Source organism: Coturnix japonica, chromosome 18 (assembly GCF_054131305.1).
Source record: "Coturnix japonica strain WE chromosome 18, WE-NBRP24, whole genome shotgun sequence".
Taxonomy (NCBI): domain Eukaryota; kingdom Metazoa; phylum Chordata; class Aves; order Galliformes; family Phasianidae; genus Coturnix; species Coturnix japonica.
Window position 1 is genome coordinate 2510927 of NC_140680.1, and position 21527 is coordinate 2532453.

Consider the following 21527-nt stretch of genomic DNA (forward strand, 5'->3'; position numbering starts at 1 on the left):
AGATGAGCTCTGTGACAGGATTATGATGCTGTATTTCTAATAATCAGGCAGCTGTCTGAAAACATGAAATAATGACTTTCTGAGCAGACACCTTTTTCATTTTACACTTAAATTGGAATAGTATTTATGTTCTGGATGCACCTACCATCATTTTGTAGATCAAGAAGCCACTTTTATAAATCTCTTAATGCAAAGTACAGCATGACACGTACAAAAAAGAGTTAGAGACCTTATTTATACCTTATTTTGTTTACTCCTGTAAGTCCTGGTGCTTTATGAACCTCAAAGGAAATCATTGCTGACTTGTTTGTGGATTTTGCATTTCTGCAATTTGACACATTGCTGTTAATGCAAGCAGCAAGGCCAGGCTTCCAAGGAAGATTTGTAATATGTGAGATTTCTATGTTTTTGATCTACATTTTTGCAGTAGAGCACTGTAATGTGTGCTGTCTGTTGGGCTACCAGAGGGGCCGATCCTTCTGGATTTCCTGGAGCCTGGACAACTCCTGACCGCTGCATCGCAGTGCCAACAGAGCTGAAGGCTCCAACTTCCAGTTGTTTGCCTGAGGACTCTGTGATTTATTTATTTAAGTGCATAAACTGTCCCTGTCAGGAACAGATTGTAGGTTATAGCTGCTCTAAATGTGAAATGTTTTAAGCTGGACAAACTTCTTTTCAGTTTTGAGGAGCTGCAGTCAGCGGGGAGTTCTTACCTGGGATCTCTTGCAGAACAGGGTGTGCTTCCATCCTCCTCTTTCCTTCTGTGACCAGGGAATTGTTGGTTGTTTTTTGCAGCAACATGAACCGTGAAGACCGAAATGTGCTGCGTATGAAAGAAAGGGAAAGGCGAAATCAAGAAATCCAGCAGGGTGAAGAAGCCTTTCCACCCAACTCTCCTCTCTTTGCTGAACCGTACAAAGTTGTGAGTTTCTGCCATTTGTACAAATGTGTTTTTTTGTTTTGTAGTGGAAATTGTAGGGAAATATGTGCTACAAATCTGTTTATATCTGAAATCTTTTCAGGTCCCAGTTGTCACCTTAACCAGCATTTAAGCAAGTATTGAAACTAAGGATGGACAGTTAGTTACTAAACATCTCCATAGGCAGATTTATGCTAATACTTATGAAGCAGGGACTATTTTCAAGGATAATGAGACAAGATAATTTATTTTTTGAAAAAACCTTTTTTCTGCTTCTGCTGCAGTGGTCATTAAGTGGTACCATTGAAGGTTTTCATTATACAGTTCAAAACTCACTTTGAAAACAAAGCCATTCCCTTATCTCTGTTTTGTTTGCGGGAGGTCAAAACATTGCAGCTGAAGACTTTTCTCCCTCAGGAGGGAAGTTGTGAGTTTTTTGATTCCTGTCTTCCCTTCTGTTTGCTGTGCCTGATAACTAAAACCTACAGGTATGAAGCTAACTAAAGCTGGTTGGGATACAGTAAAACTGATTTGAAGGGCAAAAAAGAAACAACAGAAAAAACCCCAACTGGTTTTTCAGGAAAGAACCCCTATAACTGTGTTGGCAACAAGTTATTCCAGTATAAATACCAATTAAAAATTACATAATTGAGTGGTGAGGTTGAGCTGATGTTATTTTACTGCTAAGTAAAGCGTTGTCTGACCAATACATTATAGACTTTAAGGTGACAATGTCTACAGTTCTTAAAGTCTTGCATGCAGCTCACCTATACATTCTTTGAAGCAGTGGTTAGTGTTTCAACTATTCTTGGTCAATTTAAGTGGTGCTGTACAGAAGTACTACTTAAAATCCCTGTTGAAACTTGGCTGAAGGCCTAGAATTTGGCTGCAGATTAAATAAATCCACTTTCTTTGCCCAGAATAAGAATTGGAATATAAGAAAATAACAGAACTGAGTTTGTGAAGTGATTGATCCATTTATTTGAAGTCAGCTGTAATTCATCTGCCTCTCAGGGGAAAGAGGAAATTTGAGGGAGAAAAAGATGAGCAGAGGGAGGGAAAGAACTGCATTACTGTGGTTGGCTGGGGAGAATTGGGTCACTGTGACTCTTTGTCTGTAGGGGTTTAAGATACAGGGATCTTCAGGCCATTTAATTAGTATTTTTCACTTGTGTGGCTGCTTGCCTGTTTCCTTCACCTTCTAATGCATGGGACTAAAAACTCTATTGACTGTGTAGATTTTAACAACTGCTTCATTTTTTAGAGAATAAGCATGGATTGGGCATCAATAGACACTTTTCATTTGGCTTTCTATCAAAATAAGTGTAAACTGTCAAAATAAGTATGAAGTATTGCAAAGTATTTTGGTCTTTTTCCTTCCCTTCTCTGCCTGTAGGGATTTAGTCATTATTTTCTATGAACAGGTGCCTTCTCAGCCTCTGCTAAGACAGTGGTAATCTCCTCTGTATAGGAAATCCTATTTGACGTGCAATCAAGAGGGCAGTTTTAAAGGGGCATGTATGCAGAAGAACACATAGAAGTGGTGTTTTATTTGCTAATGGCAGTTCTTTCATTCAGCCCTTGGTAGTCTTTGATAAATAGATATGGCTGACATTTTAGTTTGCTTCCTTTCGCCTGCCTCCCTAAAAAGCAATGCTTTAAATAATGCTTTTCTTAGAGTTCTGTGTCCTGGGTGTTTTTGTGTCTTCCCCAGGCTGAAGGATAAATCTTCTTCACAGATACTTTGTTGGCCATATGAAATAAAATGAGAAAATGATAACTGGGTAAAGTTGCATTTAAACTTGATCAAAGATTTTAATAGAGTTGTTAGCTACTTCTTTGTTTGAAGCACACAGACAGACTACTTTTTAAGTTTTCCAGCTTTTCAACATTTAAGAATTCATGATGAAAAGGAGAGAATAAGGATTAATGAAAAGAAATAAAGATCAGAAACAGACTTTGAAAATAAATACCTTCCAATTTTCAGATAGTCAAATAGAGAAATAACTCAGTGGTGCTGTTGACCCTTATGGTGAGTTTCTGTCATCATAGGAAGTTGGGCAGCTTATCTGCCATCTTTCTGAGATGGTGTTGGTGTACACTGGTGCTGTTTTTATAACACTAAAAGGTTTAAGAATGTGGGGCATACTCTGTTCCTTACATGGCTCTGTTATTATGGATAACTATGGGCAGTCAGTTCATACTGGGAGCAACAGCTTCTCCCATAAAAGGGTGGGGAAGGTGGAAAACACCAGTGTGATTTTTCAGTAATTAGAGATCAGCATAAGAAAAGGATAAGTGCTACTGAAGTACATCTTTTCTTCATGCCACAGGGAGTGAAATTACTGCTTAAAGAACAAAACCTGGGAATTGGGAGCACTAACAAAAAAAGACTTGGATGTTAGCCATGATTTTAGCCTTAAAGTTTAGATTAACTACAATAGTTGTCAAGTCAATTAACCAAAAATGAAATTGTGTATTTTAAAGCTGTGTTTTGCATTTTCTTTAATGTTTTTCACAGACCAGCAAAGAAGACAAATTATCTAGTCGCATTCAGAGCATGCTTGGTAATTATGATGAAATGGATGATCTTATAGGAGATAGATCGCTACCAAAGCTTGTTGGAATTCCCAAACCTACCGTACCATCAACAGCAGATGAAAAATCAAACCAAAGTTTCTTTGGTGATCAGAGACATAATACTAGTTCACATCAGAGTAGCAAATGGACTCCTGTAGGACCAGCACCTAGCACTTCCTCGCAATCTCAGAAACGGTCCTCGGGTTTACAGAGCGGCCACAGCAGTCAGCGTGGCAGTGGCAATAACACTAGCAGTAGTGGCCAGAGGCATGACCGTGACTCGTACAGTAGCAGCAGCAGTCGCAAAAAAAGCCAGCATGGATCGGAACACTCCAAATCCCGTTCTTCCAGCCCTGGGAAACCTCCTGCTGTTTCTTCATTAAGCTCCAGTCATTCGAGATCTCATGGAAGTGATCATCACAGCAAAGAACATCAACGCTCAAAATCTCCCCGGGATCCGGATGCCAACTGGGACTCCCCTTCACGTGTACCCTCATTTTCAAGTGGACAGCACTCTAACCAGTCTTTTCCACCTTCGCTCATGTCCAAGTCCAGTTCAATGTTACAGAAACCCACTGCTTATGTAAGGCCAATGGATGGACAGGAATCCATGGAACCAAAGTTATCCTCCGAACACTACAGTAGTCAGACTCACAGCAGCGGTGTGAATGAGCTGAAGCCTAGCAGCAAGGCACATCTAACCAAGCTGAAAATACCTTCTCAACCACTCGATGTAAGTTGTTATCTATTTACTGGATTCTTGAATGTCAGTCCTTTTGGGCTGGGATTTTCCAGCTTCTTTAAAATCCCAATAAACTTAGTTTATTGTAAATTTTATATTTTGTTAAGTAAAGCATCTTAAATTTCCACAGTGAAGGCCTGTATTTTCACTGGGAAATGCACAAATGCTTCTTCCATGTGGAGATTGTGGCTTTTGTTAAGCAAAGCCGATGAGATGTAGCGAGAAAGGCTAACCTAACCCAGACTAACAAGTTTTCCTAGAGTACTTTAAATTATAGTCAGAAGTTGGTAAAATAGTAAGATACTCACAACTATTTTGACAACCTGTATGCGTGTATTGTCTTCTCTGGGAGCCATGTTGTCCTAGACAAGAGATCCTCTGCCTAACTCAGAATTTCATTTGAAGAATGTAATAATTTATAGATAGCCTCGCCTAAGCAAACTAAGGTAACCCCAAAGCACACCAAACTGAAAAAGGTTCAGACTTCTCATAAGGTGTGCTGAATACAGAATACTGTTGGGCACAGAAATTGACTGTAGCTCACATACAAGGAGAGTGCCTTAGTAATAAAATGTCATTGCATCTTGTACTGTTTGACAACCATTTGTTTCTGGAATTTCAATAAAGAGCAAAATAAGATCCAGGAAACAGGTAAGGAGAGCTGAAAAATAAATTGTTTCCATATTCTGGAAGACTTCACATGTTAACATTAGTGCAGTAAAATGTGCAGTAACTTTGCCTCCTTTCTGTTTGTAGTGTCAGGGATGCAAACGATTTATAGTTTCATAGTTATTGCTGTTTCTAGTTTCATGCTGTCATCTATGTTTTACTTGATAATGCATTTTGCCATTACTGCATATTCATGGTCATCCATTTGAGTTCAGATATTATCCAGTCGCGTCTTAACAGGAATGATTGAAAGCTATGATTTTTTTCCCCCTCTCACAGAAGTTTTTAGTGTCTCTGACTGCTTAAGATCACTTTAACTGTCAAATGAAAAGTAAGAGATTACTGTGGCAGTTTTATAGATCTGATGTATTTGCTTTTCATAACTGGATGTGACTCATCCTGTAAAAATCTGAATCTATCTGATATTAAAATTAATGTTGCTGAAAAGAATTAGCAAGATCTGTTTGTATCTCTATAGAGTCTAGATGAATCATGATAAGGACTGAAGTTTATTTTTAACTGCTTCATACCCCTGGGATCTTTTAAAGAAGGTCTGTTATAGGAGACATTAATCTTGAGTTTTGATTTCTAGGCATCAGCATCTGGTGATGTGAGCTGCGTGGATGAAATTCTAAAAGTAAGTTCTCTGGGCTTTGTTCATAACTTATTTGTTGAATACACAAACGTTACTAAGGAGGTGGAAAGTGCTCTGCAGTGGATTAGTACCTTTCAAATTGGTTTGACTGCAATTCATTACAGGAGGACTCCTCAATCAATCCTCTAAAGTAGGTAGACTGGGGAACACTGGAAGCAGAGCTGTGTGTGCTGGGCATAATCATCTCCTGGGTTTCCATGTTGAATTGCATTTCTTCTATCCCAGCCCTCTGCTATTATACCCAGAGTTAACCATTTCTTCCACCAAAGTAGAGTCTTTACATTCCAGTATCAGTTTAGATTATAATATTTTTTTTCTATCCAGCAGCACACCCTTCTTCTATCTGTGTTATTTTCTCAAATCTTTTTATCCATTGTGTGACCCTTGTTCATGTCTGCTGTCACAAAGGTGTCCCTGGATGCCCTGTGAGCATTTGCATCACTGACTTGCTCTGATCTTCATTACTCCACAGTTATTGCAGATGCTCTGAGTGAACACAAGACACTTTCTTTCTGGCTTCAAGCTTTTGATTTATCACTTTTCTCTTCAAACTTTCTGTGCTTCCCTTTTCCAGGTTTCTTCTTTTTACCCTTAGTCTCACATATATTCTTCACAGCCTGAAGTAATCAGACTTTAGTTTCTGTTCAGGCAAATCAATTCCATTGATTTGTGCCTTTCTTGTTTTGTTGCTATGTCTTAACTATCTGTTCTCATGGGTAGAAATTCTTTTTATGCAAAATCTTCATTATACATTTGGGAAATGAAGATTTGAATATAAAGCTTAGTGAAGTACGAACAGTGAACTGCGAATTGAGAGGTGGTTGCTGTTCAAACCAGGATTGTAACTTGGAATCTTTGTGCTTTTGCTTTGCTAATAGCTGTTCTTTTTTGTTCTGGTTACAGGAGATGACCCATTCTTGGCCTCCTCCGCTGACTGCTATTCATACACCATGCAAAACTGAACCATCAAAATTTCCTTTTCCAACGAAGGTCAGTGTTGTGGTCAAGTACTGAATGCTGTTAAAAGAATAGATCCTGTTAGAGGTCAGGATTTTGGAACTCTTTTATATTGAGTTCTGTGTAGTTCTGTGTTTGTTTCCATACCTGGAATCTTTTTATCTTCACAACATTGTCACATCTTTACAACAATGTTCTTACAAAGAATGTTGTTTTGTTTCCTCTGGTTTACACACACAGAGTGATTTGCAAAGACACATGTGGGGCAGCTTTCCTTTTTGTATTAAATTCTGTTTCATAAATTCAAGCCTTTTAAAGGTAACTGTGAAATTTTAAAATGCCATGGAGCCTTTTTCTTTGTAGGGGGAATACTTTGTACCATTGTGTACAGAAGCAAGTATTGCTTACCTCTATCTGGCAAGCAGTGGTAAATACTAAGAAATCTAAATGTACTTTTCTGCTTAAACTGAACTTTCCTCATAGTTTTGAAGTCCTCCCAGGGCTGGGTCTTGCACCCTCAGCAGCAGTGCTTTCAGTCACACTGGCACTGGTGATTGTTTGCCTTGAAAAGCTGCTCTGTAATCTGAAGTATTTTGTTGGCTGATGAGTGTGCAGGGGAGATAGTTGTGGGTTGCAACTTAGCAAGTACAGTTTGGTTTGAGGCAGCTGACTAATATATGAAATCATGTTTTACTTCCTGTATCTACTGATTATCAGCAGTTGATTTAAGTTGAGAATAGAATTCTTCTCAAGACTCAACATATCTCTGAAATGGGTTGCTGATGTGGCCTAACGCTGTATTGCAGAAGTTATGGATGCCTTTTAAAACTTGCCTTCCTAATCATGAAGACTCCACTGTTCCTGGTTTTGAAGCACCATTTCACTGCTCTTTGTTTCCTGTTTGATCCAAGTTATTCCCCAAACCATTCAGTGAAATACTTTAAGATTTTCTCCCTGAGATCTCTAATGAAATGTTGTAACAGTTTTTGCTGTTACGTAAATGCTGTGTCGTCAGCTTTCTAGTCCTCTTAACATGGGGATGTTTTTGAAATTACTTTCCCATTTGAAAATCAGCTTTAAACCCCCAAATAAACAAGTTGGATTACTCTTTAATAACAATCCAGTTTAAAAAGAAAGTTGTTCTGTAATTTCGATTGATTGGCCCCAAGTAAATGTTCTCATGAGTGCCTCATAGCAGTTATCTCAGGGTGGGAGAGATGTTGGAGCTGGTGATGTACTCAGGAGAGCAGTGTGTGAATGGAGCTTTCCAAAAGGCTCCGACTACAACTCATGGTTGCTTTTTGGCCAGATGTTCCAGGCTGTGTGTTGTAAGTGCACATCCACCAAAGTGCCACAGGCTGACAGAAGGTTGGATGGTCCTGGTACTGTCACTGCCTGGGTAGCCCAGAGCTATGGGCAGCTTTGGTGTCAGCAGCCTGTGTTGCCTGAGTTCTTCTCTCAGTGGCTGTTTGATTTGGGGGGGGAGAAAGAAAGTGTGCAGAAATACAAAGGCCTTTGTGCTGCAGATAGGAACTGCATAATATTGCACGGCCTTGTTGACGTCTGAACACAAAAGGGAGGCTGTGTTTTTCTTTCTGAATCTGTCAACCTTGGATTCTGTTTCTTCACAAAGTTTGCGAAAAAATTCCATGTATGGCTGCCCTGAGCCTTTCAACTTTCTGCCAGACTTTTTATTTTGTGTGCGTACATCTTAGCCATGGAACTTTGTCAAATTCTCTGTTTCCAAAGTCTGTAATTTCCTCTGCCTTCTCCCCTCTGTCATTCTTGGCAGTGGGATTTCTCCAAATTCCAGCAAGTTAGTGAGCCATAGGCTTGTACAGCCCAGACCCGGAACAGAATTCAGAAGGCTGAACACAGCGCTGGTTTACTTGAATCAAGCCACACTGTTCTAGAAAATCTTATTTTCCTTAACTTTCTATTTATTTACAAGTTATATGCTGCAGCATCTCACAGCATTTCTCTTGTGTGCAGAAGTCTGGTACGCTTTGCCTACATGTAGAAAATGAGGCTCGTTTTGGTGGATGGGTGGATTTTATGTCTAAGATTGCTGGCATAAGATCATTTTCCCTGTGTGCAGCAAGTGTTTGCAGGGACCCAAAATCCTGACTGGGGCCTGTCTGCATTACTATAAATATATCTTATAATTATCAGGAAGTCTTTGAATCAGAAGATAAAACTTCATGAAAATAGGTCATAAAAAGTTTTATGGGTGCTGTGAAAAACAGATTCCTGACTCTTGATAAAAATGTTATCCCATCACCTAACGCTCTGTAATTTCATCCTGTGTAAGTCTTTAAAGCCAGAGGTTCACAGTCAAAAACTGCAGAGCAGGAGGACTGGTGTGTTTGTAAAATATATTCAGAAATGCAGCTGTTTCTTATTGGATGGAATCTTTCCATCATAGAACAGGGAGTGTGATGTCACTGACAGCTGTTATGTCTGTGTACCTGAGCGGTGACCTGCAGACATCTTTGAAGAGGTGCACTGGTCTCTGGGTTTGCTCAGTGTCCCGTGCTGTAGTAGTTGTGAAGGCAGCAGTCAGTTGCGTCGATCCCTTGTGATCCAGAAACTTTATTCTGAGAATTAAAAGTGAGGTCTGACCTGGGTTGTCAGATATTAAATGGAAATGGATCCTATTCACCACAGCCAAACCAAAAATGGACAGGTAAGAATTATGTACCTGACTACCATTCTAATCACCATTTTGTGTCAGAGTCCAAGCAATGGTTTCTTACCTGTTGAAGTGTCTTCCACTTAACTTCAGCAATCTGCTGTGCTTTTGTGAAAAGCATTTCCATCCTTCAAAATGTTCTTAATTTCTTCTTTCTCAAGAAATTGGACTTGAAAAAATATATATTTCTGTTTATTTCTTTATTAATCCTTGAGTTTCTGAGAGACGTGTATTCAGAGGCAAAATAGACGGTGAATTATTTGGAAGAAGTTGCACATTTAAGCATAACACCTCGTTAAAGTGCCCTTAACTGGAATACTGCCTTAGAAATAGGAAGCTGGCTGAGGTAAGCACTGAGGCAGACACTTTCTGCAGAATTTATGGTATGTACATTGGTGAGAACAGTCCCAGTTACTCATCTTGTGCTCAGCACAGTGCAGTCGTTCTGCATATGTGGTATTTTGATTACTGTAGGGTCTTTTTTTTGGTTTTACCTACATTTTATCAGTCTTGTCTACTTGTCTTAGTTGACAGGAAAAAGGAAACTGAGGAATCATGCTTGTACTCATTGAACCTGTGTGAAAGATAAGAATCAGTTTGTATTCTGAAGAGAGTACGGCTTTTGCTCTCTGTTGAAGTAAGAAACTTCTGCAACTTGATCTTGACTTTGCAGTTTAACCATAGGTTGATTTTAATGTCTCTCCTTTCAGTCAGTAAAGATGAGGGGCATTGGGAACATCTTAAAGTTCCCTAAGAGGTTTTGTTTTTGAGAAAATTGCACTCTTTCTCCATTCCACTGACAATACTCATTCAAGTCATGATTTCAACTGCTGCCTCTTTTAAAATAAAAATGTTAAAAGGAAGTCAGATATATGTAAGTATGCCTTGCCATGTAGAGCTTTTGTGTGTTTATGAAGTTACAATTGGAAACTGCATTTATAAATTGCATCACGTCACTGAGCTGGCTGTTTGTGAAGACTGCTGTACAGCTGTGCCCCAAACCCCTGCAATTCACTGTCACAGAGTACATCTATCAGCTTGGTGAATTGACTCAAACATTCTCTGTTTTTATGCGTAAGGTCAGCAATTGTCCTCATTTTAAAAGGAGGTCAGGAAGGTCCTATTTTAAAATGGCACACTAGCTTAGAAGTAGGTTTTCAGTAACACAATACTCTCTGATTATTTGTTTATTTATTTATTTTTTAACATTTCAAGTGTTTCATAACGTACTGTGTTTCAGGAGGCAGAATTGGGTTTTCTGGAACAGGAATACAGAGATCTTGCCGGCGCTAGAATTGGCGAGGCTCTGTCTTTCAAGGCTAGTTTCATAGACAGCAAATCCACTGTATATCGAGGCAGGTATTTATCACTGTCTGTTGGCTTTTATACAGCCAGGTTGCTCAGTTACATGAGGATTTGGATGAAGGTGAGAAAGGGAAGATAGGGTTTGCAGAAGTTGCACAGTTTCTGGAGATTCAGGTACTGTGTATGACAACTGCACATGGCCCATCTTCCAAGCAAGCAAGCAGGGACAGATGGGTCAGTGGGACAGATGAGCTAAGGATGCTCTTCCCATGTGCTCGCTGCTCTGTCACTGCTGGGGAAGGCAGCTTGGGCCCAGGTAAGGGCTCCCTGTTTCTGTTTGGTTGTTACCACTGGGTTTTGTTTTTAGCATGTTGGTTTTCTTTGGGAGTAGGTGTTGGTTTTGTTTTGTTGTTGTTTTTTAAAGGATATGTGCCATCCTTTAAAGTCAGAACAATAGCTTGATTATGGCATGATTTTTGAGATGTTAAAATTCCCTTTGAAAAAACTCCTGTGATCTTTTGTTCCCTTAGGAGTCTCAACAGTCCAGTTTTGGCACTGGAGAACAGAGTAAGTACATTAAACTTCCTTTCCTATGTGTAGTGTTTTTGTTACAACTGAGTATTCTTAGTACCCCTTAAGAAGTCAGGCCATTAGATCATAAGACCTCTCCAGGCTGGTAATGGAATGGATTGTATGTAAAAATTGTCTGTACTTTCTCAAGACTTATGAAACAAACACTTGATTTTATTTGTGGCTTCTTGCTGAGAACTGGAAAGTTAATAACTGTTGTGTAACTCACTCATAACTTCTAGAAAAAGGAAAAAAAAAAAATTGTTTCTTTAAATTGTTATTTTTTTAATTCTCGAAAAATAGGCTTCCTTGGTTGATATGATTGAAAATAGCTGAGTGTGAAAACACCCACAGAGAAAACCCCTGGGCATGCTGGAAAGCAACGAAGTTCATATTTTAATAGAAAAAGCACAATGCATTTTCTTCCTTTTTCTTGTCCACTTTCACATAATGGATATGAAAATCGAAGAGAACTGCTCAAGAATTGTTAATATTCTTGAGCGTATTATCCCAGAATGTATTTCCAAAGTCTAGACAAATGCACCTTTTATTCCTATTTGACTGTGTCTTCATTTTGAATATTACTGAAATGAAGCAATTAACCAGGTAACATATCTGGCAAAAATGAATTAGATTTGTGCTGTTGCCTTCCAACAGTCTTACCAGTCCCTGTCAAAGTGATTAAACAGATTAAATAGTAAAAGCGGAATGGTTTATTCTTAGGTATTCACAAGCAGCTTAATCTAAACACCTAATACAGTGGGGAATTAAGGAAACAAATTAAAACTTAATTCCATAAGGCTAGCCAATAGGTTACATTCTGGAAACAGCTGATCTTTAGGTATGTCATCAGGGAGGCCAAATAGATAAAAACACAGAACCATTTCTCAGCTCCATTTTCAGTTTTCTGTGACACTTCCAACAACCTCAGATATTGTTTCTGTTGTGCTATGTTTAGTAATTTACTAGAACTAAAGAACAGGGAAGGAAAAAGAAGACAAACTGAAAAGCAGATAATATCACAGTGTTCTAACTGTAGGGTTTGGTTTATGAGTTTGCTTTTTGGATTTAAAGACTTTTCATTCACTAAAAAGCTGCGTAGGAATGCTGTAACAGATTAAAAACTTGATTTAATTGATCTCCTCAGCATGTAGAAGGTAATAGAATAATTTTCATGGGAGGGTTTGGGCTCTAAGGTCCCTTAGATGCCATCCAGTTCCAAGCTTCCCCCCAGACCAAGCTGCCCAGGTCCCACCCAGCCTGGCTTCAGGGATGGAGCACCCACAGCTCTCTGGCAGCAGTGCCAGGGCTTCCCCACACTCTGACTAAAGAATTTCTTCCTAATATCTAAGCTAGACCTATCCTCTTTTACTTCAGGATTGTCACTTGTATCCTACCTTGATAGAAGCAGAAGTTTTTCACACCTTCAGAAACATATTAAGTGTGTGTTGGTTTAGACAGCAACGATTTAAAAAAGCCTTCTAGATTTTCTTGATTAAGGTCATTGCTTCTCTTGGCAGTCTGTCTCTGCTCCTCTCTCACTTGGTCAGTGTGTGAGAGGCTGCACCTGACGTCAGCTGGTCCCTCTTTCTCCTGTTCACTCCGCCATTCTTGAGTTTGTTTGGCTAAGCCTGTTTAGTTCTGTCCACTTTGCAGTGACTGTTTTGCTGTCTGTGTTCAAAAGTGTACAGCGTTATTTCTTTTTCCTTCTAGAACGATATAATCCTTCATCAAAAACATCCAATGGCCATCAATCCAAATCGTAAGTAGCAGTTGAGAAAACATTTCTCACGTAACAGTCAACTTTTAAAAGATTCTGGAAGTAGCTGTTTCTTTACCAGAATGTGTCAGTTCTTGCACACTCTTTGTCATGCTTTACACTTAACTGACAGGAGAGGGAAAAAAAAGTTGATTTCAACCTATTTTCAGGAATAGTAGGGCAAATAATGGCACACCGGTGTAACAGGTGCGCTGTGCCTTCCTTCCATCCCCCTGCTTTCTTCTCAGCTGTAGGACACTGAGCAGGAGTTTGGCCCTAGGAATTGGCTGGTGAGCTGGAAGTGTATCAGTGTGTGAGAATGGGCAGGATGGGACAGGATTTACCAAACGTGCATTGCTAAGCTGTCAGCTGGAAGCAGCTTGTTGGAGTTGCACAAATAGGATGAGGAACTGTTCTGTTATTAGAGGAGACAGTAAATTAAGTTTGAGATCTAGTTAAGTTTGTACGAGTAGTTACTCATTCTCTTAAGTGACTGACAGGCATTTTTATTAGTTGCGTACACAGACCTAACATTATGCTTCATTAATCAGACATCAGAAAGAAAAAATAAAAAAGCAGCAGGAAGAATCCAACTGTCTTCTGCCCTATTCATACCTGAAAATTGATTACATTCTGTTTAAATACAATTTCCAAACAAAAAATGCCCATTCCACCTGATGGAATGTTTACTGAAAGCAACTGCAGATTCTGAAGGTATTCTAAGTTAGTATTTGCTGTGATGCAGTTACGAAATGAAGTTTAGTTTTTCTGTTTACATTTTTAGTATTAATAAGATTAAAAAACAAATCATCTGTGAGAAAGAAATGGGAAATAATTGAAGAGTGGCTTGTTCATTTATTTATTTATTATAGACTATGTCAGTTCCTTAAAACATGAGGTTTCAGATGTTTATACACAGCCACTTCAATAAGTGGTAGCAGTAGGAGTTCATCATTTGGCTTTTCTTTTGTTATAGCAGTGTAGTCCTCTATGAAAGGGCTGTGCTGGTTCCAGAATGGGAGGGTGTAGGAAGGTGCAAGAACTGGAGTTAGCACTTCACATTAGTTAAAGTGAGGTGCATGGGAAGAGGGGTGAGGAGATGTTTGCTGTGTCAATAGAATTTCCGATAAAGCGATTGTGCTCTGTTAAGAAAGCGTTAAAAAGTGAGATAAATGCATCTTTTGATAAGGGTAGCAGCTGAAAATAGATGTCTAAGTAGATTCTCGAGGTTGCTGTTTCTTTTCAGATTATAAGTAGAACAGCTGTACTGCGAAATTGGGAAGTATTCTAATCCTTTCTTATCTTCTTTCTCCAGATGTGAATCGAACCAGACAGAGTAAGACGTTTTATTTTTGTAACGAAGGTGTTTTTAAATAAGCACAAATACCCCACTATGTTTTCTTTGTGTTCCTGTACTTTCAGTGTCATGAAATAGTATGTGTATGTATGACTACCCTAAATAGGAGCAATTATACCTTTGAAGAATAGTAGAAAATTTATGATGTCGAACAGTTGGGATTTTGCCACTAGACATGAAGCAATCACATTTCTTAATTCAATGGGAAACAGTATTCTTGGCCGTGGTGTGTAAGAGGTTGAATGCAGATGTTTTAGCTCCACCTGCGTTAGTAAAACGTGTCAGAATTCCTTTCTAAACTTTAAAGAACGAACAAAGGAATCAAAGCACTACAGCCCGTAGTTTTCTTTAAAGAATGACTTAACTTGCCATTCTTAGACATTAAATGTTTTAAATGGTAACTTGTGGATTTCACCCACACACCCAGCTCTGTAGCATAAACAGTAACTTGTTGGAATATAGAAGAGTGCTTTGAATGTAATTAAATTACATGGAAAAACTTGTCTCACTTTCTCCCTTTTACTTAGTATGTTGAAAGATGACTTAAAACTTAGCAGTAGCGAAGACAGCGATGGAGAGCAGGTATGTTCACAAGATACCAAAGATTCAGTAGAATAAACCAAGTGTATTGATGGTTTGTTACATCAGCAATGTTTAGTAGTCCAACAGCAAACTGAACAGCTGAAGGAGAATTTGCAATTGAGGTACGAAAAACAATTAGCAAGTTTTCAAACAAACTTCAGGTACTCTAAAATGCAAATGTGAGGAAAATGATCTGGTTTTGTGAGAACAGTACTTTTTTTTTTTACCTAGGGACTCATGCTTTGATGATTTCAAATGGGCTTTCTCTAAATGTGGAATGGAAACAGAGTCAGTTTCCTAACACACACAATGGGCTGCCACCTAAGGGAGAGCCCCTCATGTTCTGTGCTGGCTAAAGAGTGCATGGCACACAGATGTCCATGCAGCAACTGTTCGGGATAAGAGCTGCTGTGTGTGTCTTTTACTCCCAGGTTGTTTCTGTAACTATAAGTCTAGCAGCTCCTTTATTTTTATTGTATCTTTTGCTCCTTGGCAGTATTAACTCTGTGCATCTCCAGCCAGATATGGTGTTCAGCCTGCTGAATTAAACATACCTCTTGAGTCTGTGCTACCCAGCAGAAGTCCATGCTGCTTTTTTTGCTGTTCTCAGTTCTGCTGTTTGTTATTTTTTCACATGGAAAACTTGAAGATGGTGCATTTAGTTGTTTAATTACTGGGACATAGAACATTTCTGGAATAGCACAGTAAAAATTTGTATCATCTGGTTCTAAAACATGGCATGGGGGAGTGGAGAAAATAGGAAATCTCAGAACTACTGTCAGAATATGGAGGGTTCTGAGATGACACATTTGTGGTAAAAGCTTGGATAAAAGAACTGTGATTTATTTTTCCTTTTGTACAAGCCAAAGGCAGGCAAATTTAAACCTCTGTATTTCTGAATTAGAGCACTCTTCAGGCTAAGTATTTAGAATCTTTAAGACTTGATATCAATACTTTGCAATGTAATTGCATATGCTTCTAGAAGCCTCATGCTCTTCTTCTTAATTGCAGGACTGTGATAAAACAGTTCCAAGGAGCACACCTGGAAGGTAGGCATTCCTTTACTTTCTATGCTGCAATCCAATGGTAGTGATGTTTGGTCCAGTCAGCGCTTCTGTCTTGATCTCGTTTCTAAAATCAGTGTTAGTTGTTTGTCTTTGATTAGACCAGAAGGTGATTAGAGTTTAATCAGTGGCCAACACATATTCTGCAAATATTATACTGACAACATTGTGAAGGGAGGAGGGGAACAAGGTGAATTGTGCTCAGTTGAACTCTTTAGCAAATGTTAGTTAAAATATTACATTTTATTCTTCCTAATGGAAGAACTTCCAGGATGCCTTTGCACTGAGTAATGTTTGTTTATTTTTCTTCCTTTTTGTTTTCAGTAGTTCTGAACCTTCACAACATAACAGTGAAGGAGCAGATAATTCAAGGGATGACTCGAGCAGCCACAGTGGGTCTGAAAGCAGTTCAGGATCTGACTCTGAAAGTGAAAGCAGTTCCAGTGACAGTGAAGCTAATGAACCATCACAGAGTGCATCCCCTGAGGTAGGATTTGTCACGCATTTGGGCTGTCATCGGGCATTAATCCTGAGTTTTAAAAGCAGAAAAAAATGAACATGTTCTCGGTCTCTTTTTTTTTTTAACAAAAACTTGTCAAGTGTAGAATTATTTCCACATATTTCCACATATTTCCACATATTCTTTTGCTAAAGTACCTGTACTTTGACATGATAACTATATTTTCTATAAGCACACATTTGTTATTTGAGGTGATTTTTACCATAGTTATCTGTTGGAGTGCAGAAGTAAGACATGGGAACAGTAGCTTAAAAACCAGTAGCTTTTAGTCTGGAATGCCATGGCAGCAAGTGCTTCCTGTGGACTGCAGTTCTTCTGATTGAAGGAAAAAGCAGACCTGCTATCTGTAGTTATATGCATTTTTCATTAGTTACTGACCTCAGATGCTCGAGTGCACCGCTTGCTTTTGCTTGCAGCACAGTAGGGCTGCAGAAAAGATGGAAGCCACGTGAAACACTGTATCTAACAGTGCTTTATTGAAATTTGTTTTTAGCCGGAGCCACCGCCAACAAACAAGTGGCAACTGGATAACTGGTTGAACAAAGTTAATTCACATAAAGTGTCACCAGCTTCTTCTGTGGACAGCAACATCCCATCCTCACAAGGCTACAAAAAAGAGGGACGGGATCAGGGAACAGGAAGTGGGTACGCTGATCAAAGCGGATCCAAGGACTCGATTTCTTCAACACCAGGGCGAGATTCCAAACCCACCCAAAAGGGCTCAGAGAGCAGTCGTGGCAGGCAGAAATCACCTGCCCAGAGTGACAGCTCAACACAGAGGAGGACCGTGGGTAAAAAGCAGCCCAAGAAAGCAGAAAAGACATCTGTTGAAGAGCCTAGAGGAGGTCTTAAAATAGAAAGTGAAACCCCAGTAGACATGGCAACAAACATACCTTCAAACAGGCATAAGGCAGCCACTAAAGGTTCCAGAAAACCTAATATAAAGAAAGAGCCCAAATCTTCCCCTCGGCCTACAACAGAGAAAAAGAAATACAAGGCTTCAAGCAAATCTGCCCAGAAATCCAGGGAATTCATAGAAACAGATACCTCATCCTCTGATTCAGATGAAAATGAAAGCCTGCCTCCTTCATCACAAACACCCAAATACTCCGAGAGCAATAGGACTCCTGTTAAATCTTCCATGGAGGAGGATGACAGCTTTTTTCGGCAAAGAATGTTCTCTCCTATGGAAGAGAAAGAGCTTCTTTCACCACTCAGCGATCCTGATGAAAGGTACCCACTTATTGTGAAGATTGACCTGAGCCTCTTATCAAGAATACCAGGGAAGCCTTACAAGGATGCTGATGTGCCCAAAGTGGAAAAGAAAAATGTGCCAGAGAAGCATGCAAGAGAATCGCAGAAGCAGCCTTCTGATAAGAGTTCCACAAAAGGCAAAAGGAAACATAAACAGGTAACAGTATCGTAAATAAAATCTTGCCTGTTATCTTAGCCTTTTAGTATCTTGCTAAAGGGGTTAAGCATATGGCCCAGTAACCAATGTCATACCTCACTGCAGTGGCTCAGTAATTTAGGAGATTACTTTGCCTACCTATTCTATGTAGAATAAATTGATCCTTCCTGTGCCGTTGTAATAGGGAATATTGGAGTTTTCATTCATGAAAGGCAGAGGGTTGTACCTTTAGATGTGTTAGCACTGTAGCTTGCATTCCTGGAGGTAGCACAGATTGTGTATCCTCTTAAACTCTTCAACTTTAGGATTAGGTTTATATAAAAATCTGGTCTTCGACATCTCTTACAGACTCCATGGGTTTTACAGTTCCTGGCATTCATAAGACACCTGTGTTTGACTCCCCAGCATAAAATCTGATTTCATACCAAAGCCTTTGGCAGATTTTTGTTAATTCATAGTGATATGCGTGTTATAAAATGAACAACTTGAGACTGCCACTTTTCAAATATATGATACAAGGTAGTTGCTTCAGGGGATGTTTCTGTAGCCTGTACAGGTATTATTCTGTATGCTGCAAGACGCCCACTGAATTAAATCCGTTAAATGTGAAAAATTACTGTCTCCGTGAAGCTGTAAATGTAGACATTTATCTGGATGTGTTTCTTGTTTGCTGTATTCAGAATGAGGATGAAAACAGAGCCAGTGAAAGCAAGAAAACAAAACTGGAAGAAAAAGCTCCATCAGGACACAAGACTTCTAGCAGTAGGGAGTGAGTATCTTGCCTGTCTTTTCAGCACTGAAGGCTCAGAGTGATCAAGGAGAAGACTCATGCCTGTATCCATCTCTCCCTTACCTTCTTCTCCTTCCTCCACAACAAAATGTCTCCTTACTAATCAGTGGGTAATATTTCATGGTTTCTGATTCTTCAGTTTGAAGTTTCCATTAGTTGTTGGTGGAAATTCATATCCATAACTGAAAATATTGACTAAGTAAACCCTACTATGAAGGGTTCACCTTTTTCAGATCAAACAACAGACAGCTGGTATAATTACATCATGGAAAAAAAATTCTCTACAGCGAATATTTGTTGAATTACTGATGTGTGAGAAGCTGCAGCTTCTGGCTACAGATGCTAGAAGTCTTTCTGAGTTAAATGCCTTCTTTGTTTCTGTTAAGAAATGTAGAAAAAATGGATGCTCGTCTGTCATGTTTTTTTTCCTTTAGTCCTGATATTTTGTTTTGTTGCTGGTGTGATTTTCTGAAGGGCACTTGGTTAAATGCAACAAGATGGTTTTTCAAAAACTTCATGTAAATAGTTATTTTGTGTACTGTTCTCTGTGAAAAGGGATGCCAGAATTAGCAACTGGAATCCTCAGCAGCCAAGGTAAGACTGTACTGAAAGGCCAATGGCTTCTAGAGAACAGTTATCTGGGCCATCTTTTTTCTGAGCTGTTAGGCTGACTTGTCTGCAATAGACAGACTGGCGCTAACGCTGGCATTCATTTCTAACATTACAAGTGTTTAGGGTGTTTTTAAGAACTGTTGAGGGATGTGGTTTTATGGTTAGAACTTGCCTTCTGCGTTTTCAGGTCAGAACAGATAAAGTGGTGAAAACTAGTTTAATCAGGCTTCGTAACGTTTAGTTACTGTGGTGATAATTTGCTTCCTCTGAATCTGTCTTGCTATGTTTAACATTAAAAATCTTGTTTTATTTTTTTTTTGGGGGGGGGGGAAGGGAGAGGGAAAAGGCTTAAATGGGGGAAGGGTGTGGAGAGAAAACAAGAAGTGATGCTGGATTTTTGTTTTATTTCTATTTTGAAAAGTAAATAACAAAACTGAATGTATTCATTTTGTCCAGGTCTTTAAAACCAAGTGCTGTTAAAGAGAAGGATTTACTGCCATCTCCTGCTGCCCCAGTCCTTCAGAAGGATTCCAAACAAGAGCATGGGTCCCGGAAGAGGACAGCCAGTCAGTCATCATCCTTGAAGTCCAGCAGCAATGTTACTAAGGACAGCAGCAGTGGCAGTAAAAGCTGCTCATCTTCTAAACAGAGGAAGATAGAGGGAAAAGGTTCTGGCAGTGCTAAAGAAACAAAGGTAAAGGGCTTGTTCTGTGAATGCCTTGAACTTATTTCTTGGCTTTGCATTTTGACGTGCAGTGTCATCTAAATAATTTGCAGTTGTTGAAATGTAATTAGTTTCAGATTTGCCTTGTTTCGTACCATGGTGCTTAGACTCTAAATTGGAAAATAACTTAGGAGAGATTGTCGAATGCTAATGTTTATTCCTACCAAATATTTATGTTAATTACTAAAGTGCATTTAGTCATCTTTTGATGACAGATGCTGCGTATTTGCTGTTTAATTTGTTAATGAGAAATATCACTACAAATCTGCTCACACTGAATGAATAATGAGGTTACTCTTATGTCGCTGGAGCAAGTACAGATCTTGTCCTCGTTTTAAGGAGAACAGGAGCTGGGTCCGTGCACAGTGCTGAGATACAAAGCTGTGGCTCTCATTTTTCACCCTAGGATTCTAGAAAGGTTCATCTGATTCCAGATCAGGATGGTACAGAGCTCTCTGTGGTTAGAGTAGAGAAAACACTGTGGAAAAGGTGATGCAGAAAGTGTTTTTTAAGCAACTTAGATTAAGAACATATGTAGTTGAAGGGTTTCAAAAACATTATAAGATGATGATAGTGTAAGGTCATGATATGTAATGTGCTTTTTCATTAGTATATAAATGTGTATTACTGGACAGGAGTAAACTTGTGAGCACATCTGGGTATCTTCATAGAGTAATTTCTGTTGTATAACCAGATTTGAGTGTAATATGTTCAAGTTGGAGGGATTTCACCTTTATCTTTGGGATTCCAAATGTACCATTTCTCCTTGAGTGCTCTGAAGTGTTCAGGAAGGGTAATTGATTTGGGGAGGAGTGAAGCAGCAAATTGCCATCGGCAGTGGCAGAAAGTAGCTTAGTCATTAGGGTGGAGTCCATGCAATATTTAAACTGGGAGACCTGCTGGATTAATTTACATGCCATTACTGTGAAATTTTAGAAACCTGGGAAGGTTGTGTGCATCGGTGTCTGCACTTACAGGAAGCCTGTAGATAGCAGATTTGCATCGTAGACTGCTGCTCTGGCCTTTCCTTATTCATCAGCATAGAACTGTCCCTAAACCAGCTGTTAACTTGTTTGATGTTTTTCTTTTCATACTTTGGAAATGCTGCATTTCCCTGCATGTTTTGGTGGTGTTTTATGTTACACTGGTAGTTAGGGCATTGCTGTGCAAGTGCAGTGCCTCGCAACTTTGAGATCCTTCTGATTAGCAAGGATCTGATAAAGGCAGGTTATTAAATACTCTGTGTAATTGGCCTTTGGTCACGATGACTCCTAAGAACTGAAAGCACACTGAAGCTGGGAAATTGCCTTATGCTGTTGATCTAGTGAGAAGAGATTCACTTAGAATTCACAAGATGTTTTGATGTCCCTTCTTTAGCCTGAAGTGTCACATTGAGCCATGTAAAATTAAGGGGAGCAAGGGCAGCATGTTGTGAAGACAGCTGTTATTTCTCCTTGAAGTTGGTGTTTCTGAAATACTAATCTTTTCTACCCAGAGACATTCAGTAGTTTATTGTTGAAAGACATGAGAAGTCATAGAAGTATATATAGCCTCTTTGTTCAGAGTGGAAAATCATGATTTAGCAATAAGGGAGATCTCCTAGTGTAGTAGGGCTCAGC

The 21527-nt window shown here is 39.2% G+C and overlaps 1 protein-coding gene across 14 annotated transcripts in view; it reads left to right on the forward strand.

The window, feature by feature from the left end:
• AFF4 (ALF transcription elongation factor 4) overlaps nucleotides 1-21527 on the forward strand; it is a 47879-nt gene that overhangs the window by 15952 nt on the left and 10400 nt on the right. For 6 of the 14 annotated variants that reach the window (XM_085519097.1, XM_085519105.1, XM_085519106.1 and 3 more), the window contains 14 exons: nucleotides 796-922; nucleotides 3441-4232; nucleotides 5503-5547; nucleotides 6469-6555; nucleotides 11050-11086; nucleotides 12803-12851; nucleotides 14164-14184; nucleotides 14733-14787; nucleotides 15799-15836; nucleotides 16176-16338; nucleotides 16865-17782; nucleotides 18463-18551; nucleotides 19128-19166; nucleotides 19641-19878. In XM_085519097.1, coding sequence (XP_085375223.1) covers nucleotides 800-922; nucleotides 3441-4232; nucleotides 5503-5547; nucleotides 6469-6555; nucleotides 11050-11086; nucleotides 12803-12851; nucleotides 14164-14184; nucleotides 14733-14787; nucleotides 15799-15836; nucleotides 16176-16338; nucleotides 16865-17782; nucleotides 18463-18551; nucleotides 19128-19166; nucleotides 19641-19878 — 2694 coding nt within the window. In that variant the 5' untranslated portion in view covers nucleotides 796-799. Of the gene's footprint in view, nucleotides 1-795; nucleotides 923-3440; nucleotides 4233-5502; nucleotides 5548-6468; nucleotides 6556-9060; nucleotides 9209-11049; nucleotides 11087-12802; nucleotides 12852-14163; nucleotides 14185-14732; nucleotides 14788-15798; nucleotides 15837-16175; nucleotides 16339-16864; nucleotides 17783-18462; nucleotides 18552-19127; nucleotides 19167-19640; nucleotides 19879-21527 lie in introns of those variants that run through there. The other 8 variants (XM_085519093.1, XM_085519100.1, XM_085519099.1 and 5 more) reach the window with 4 other exon arrangements.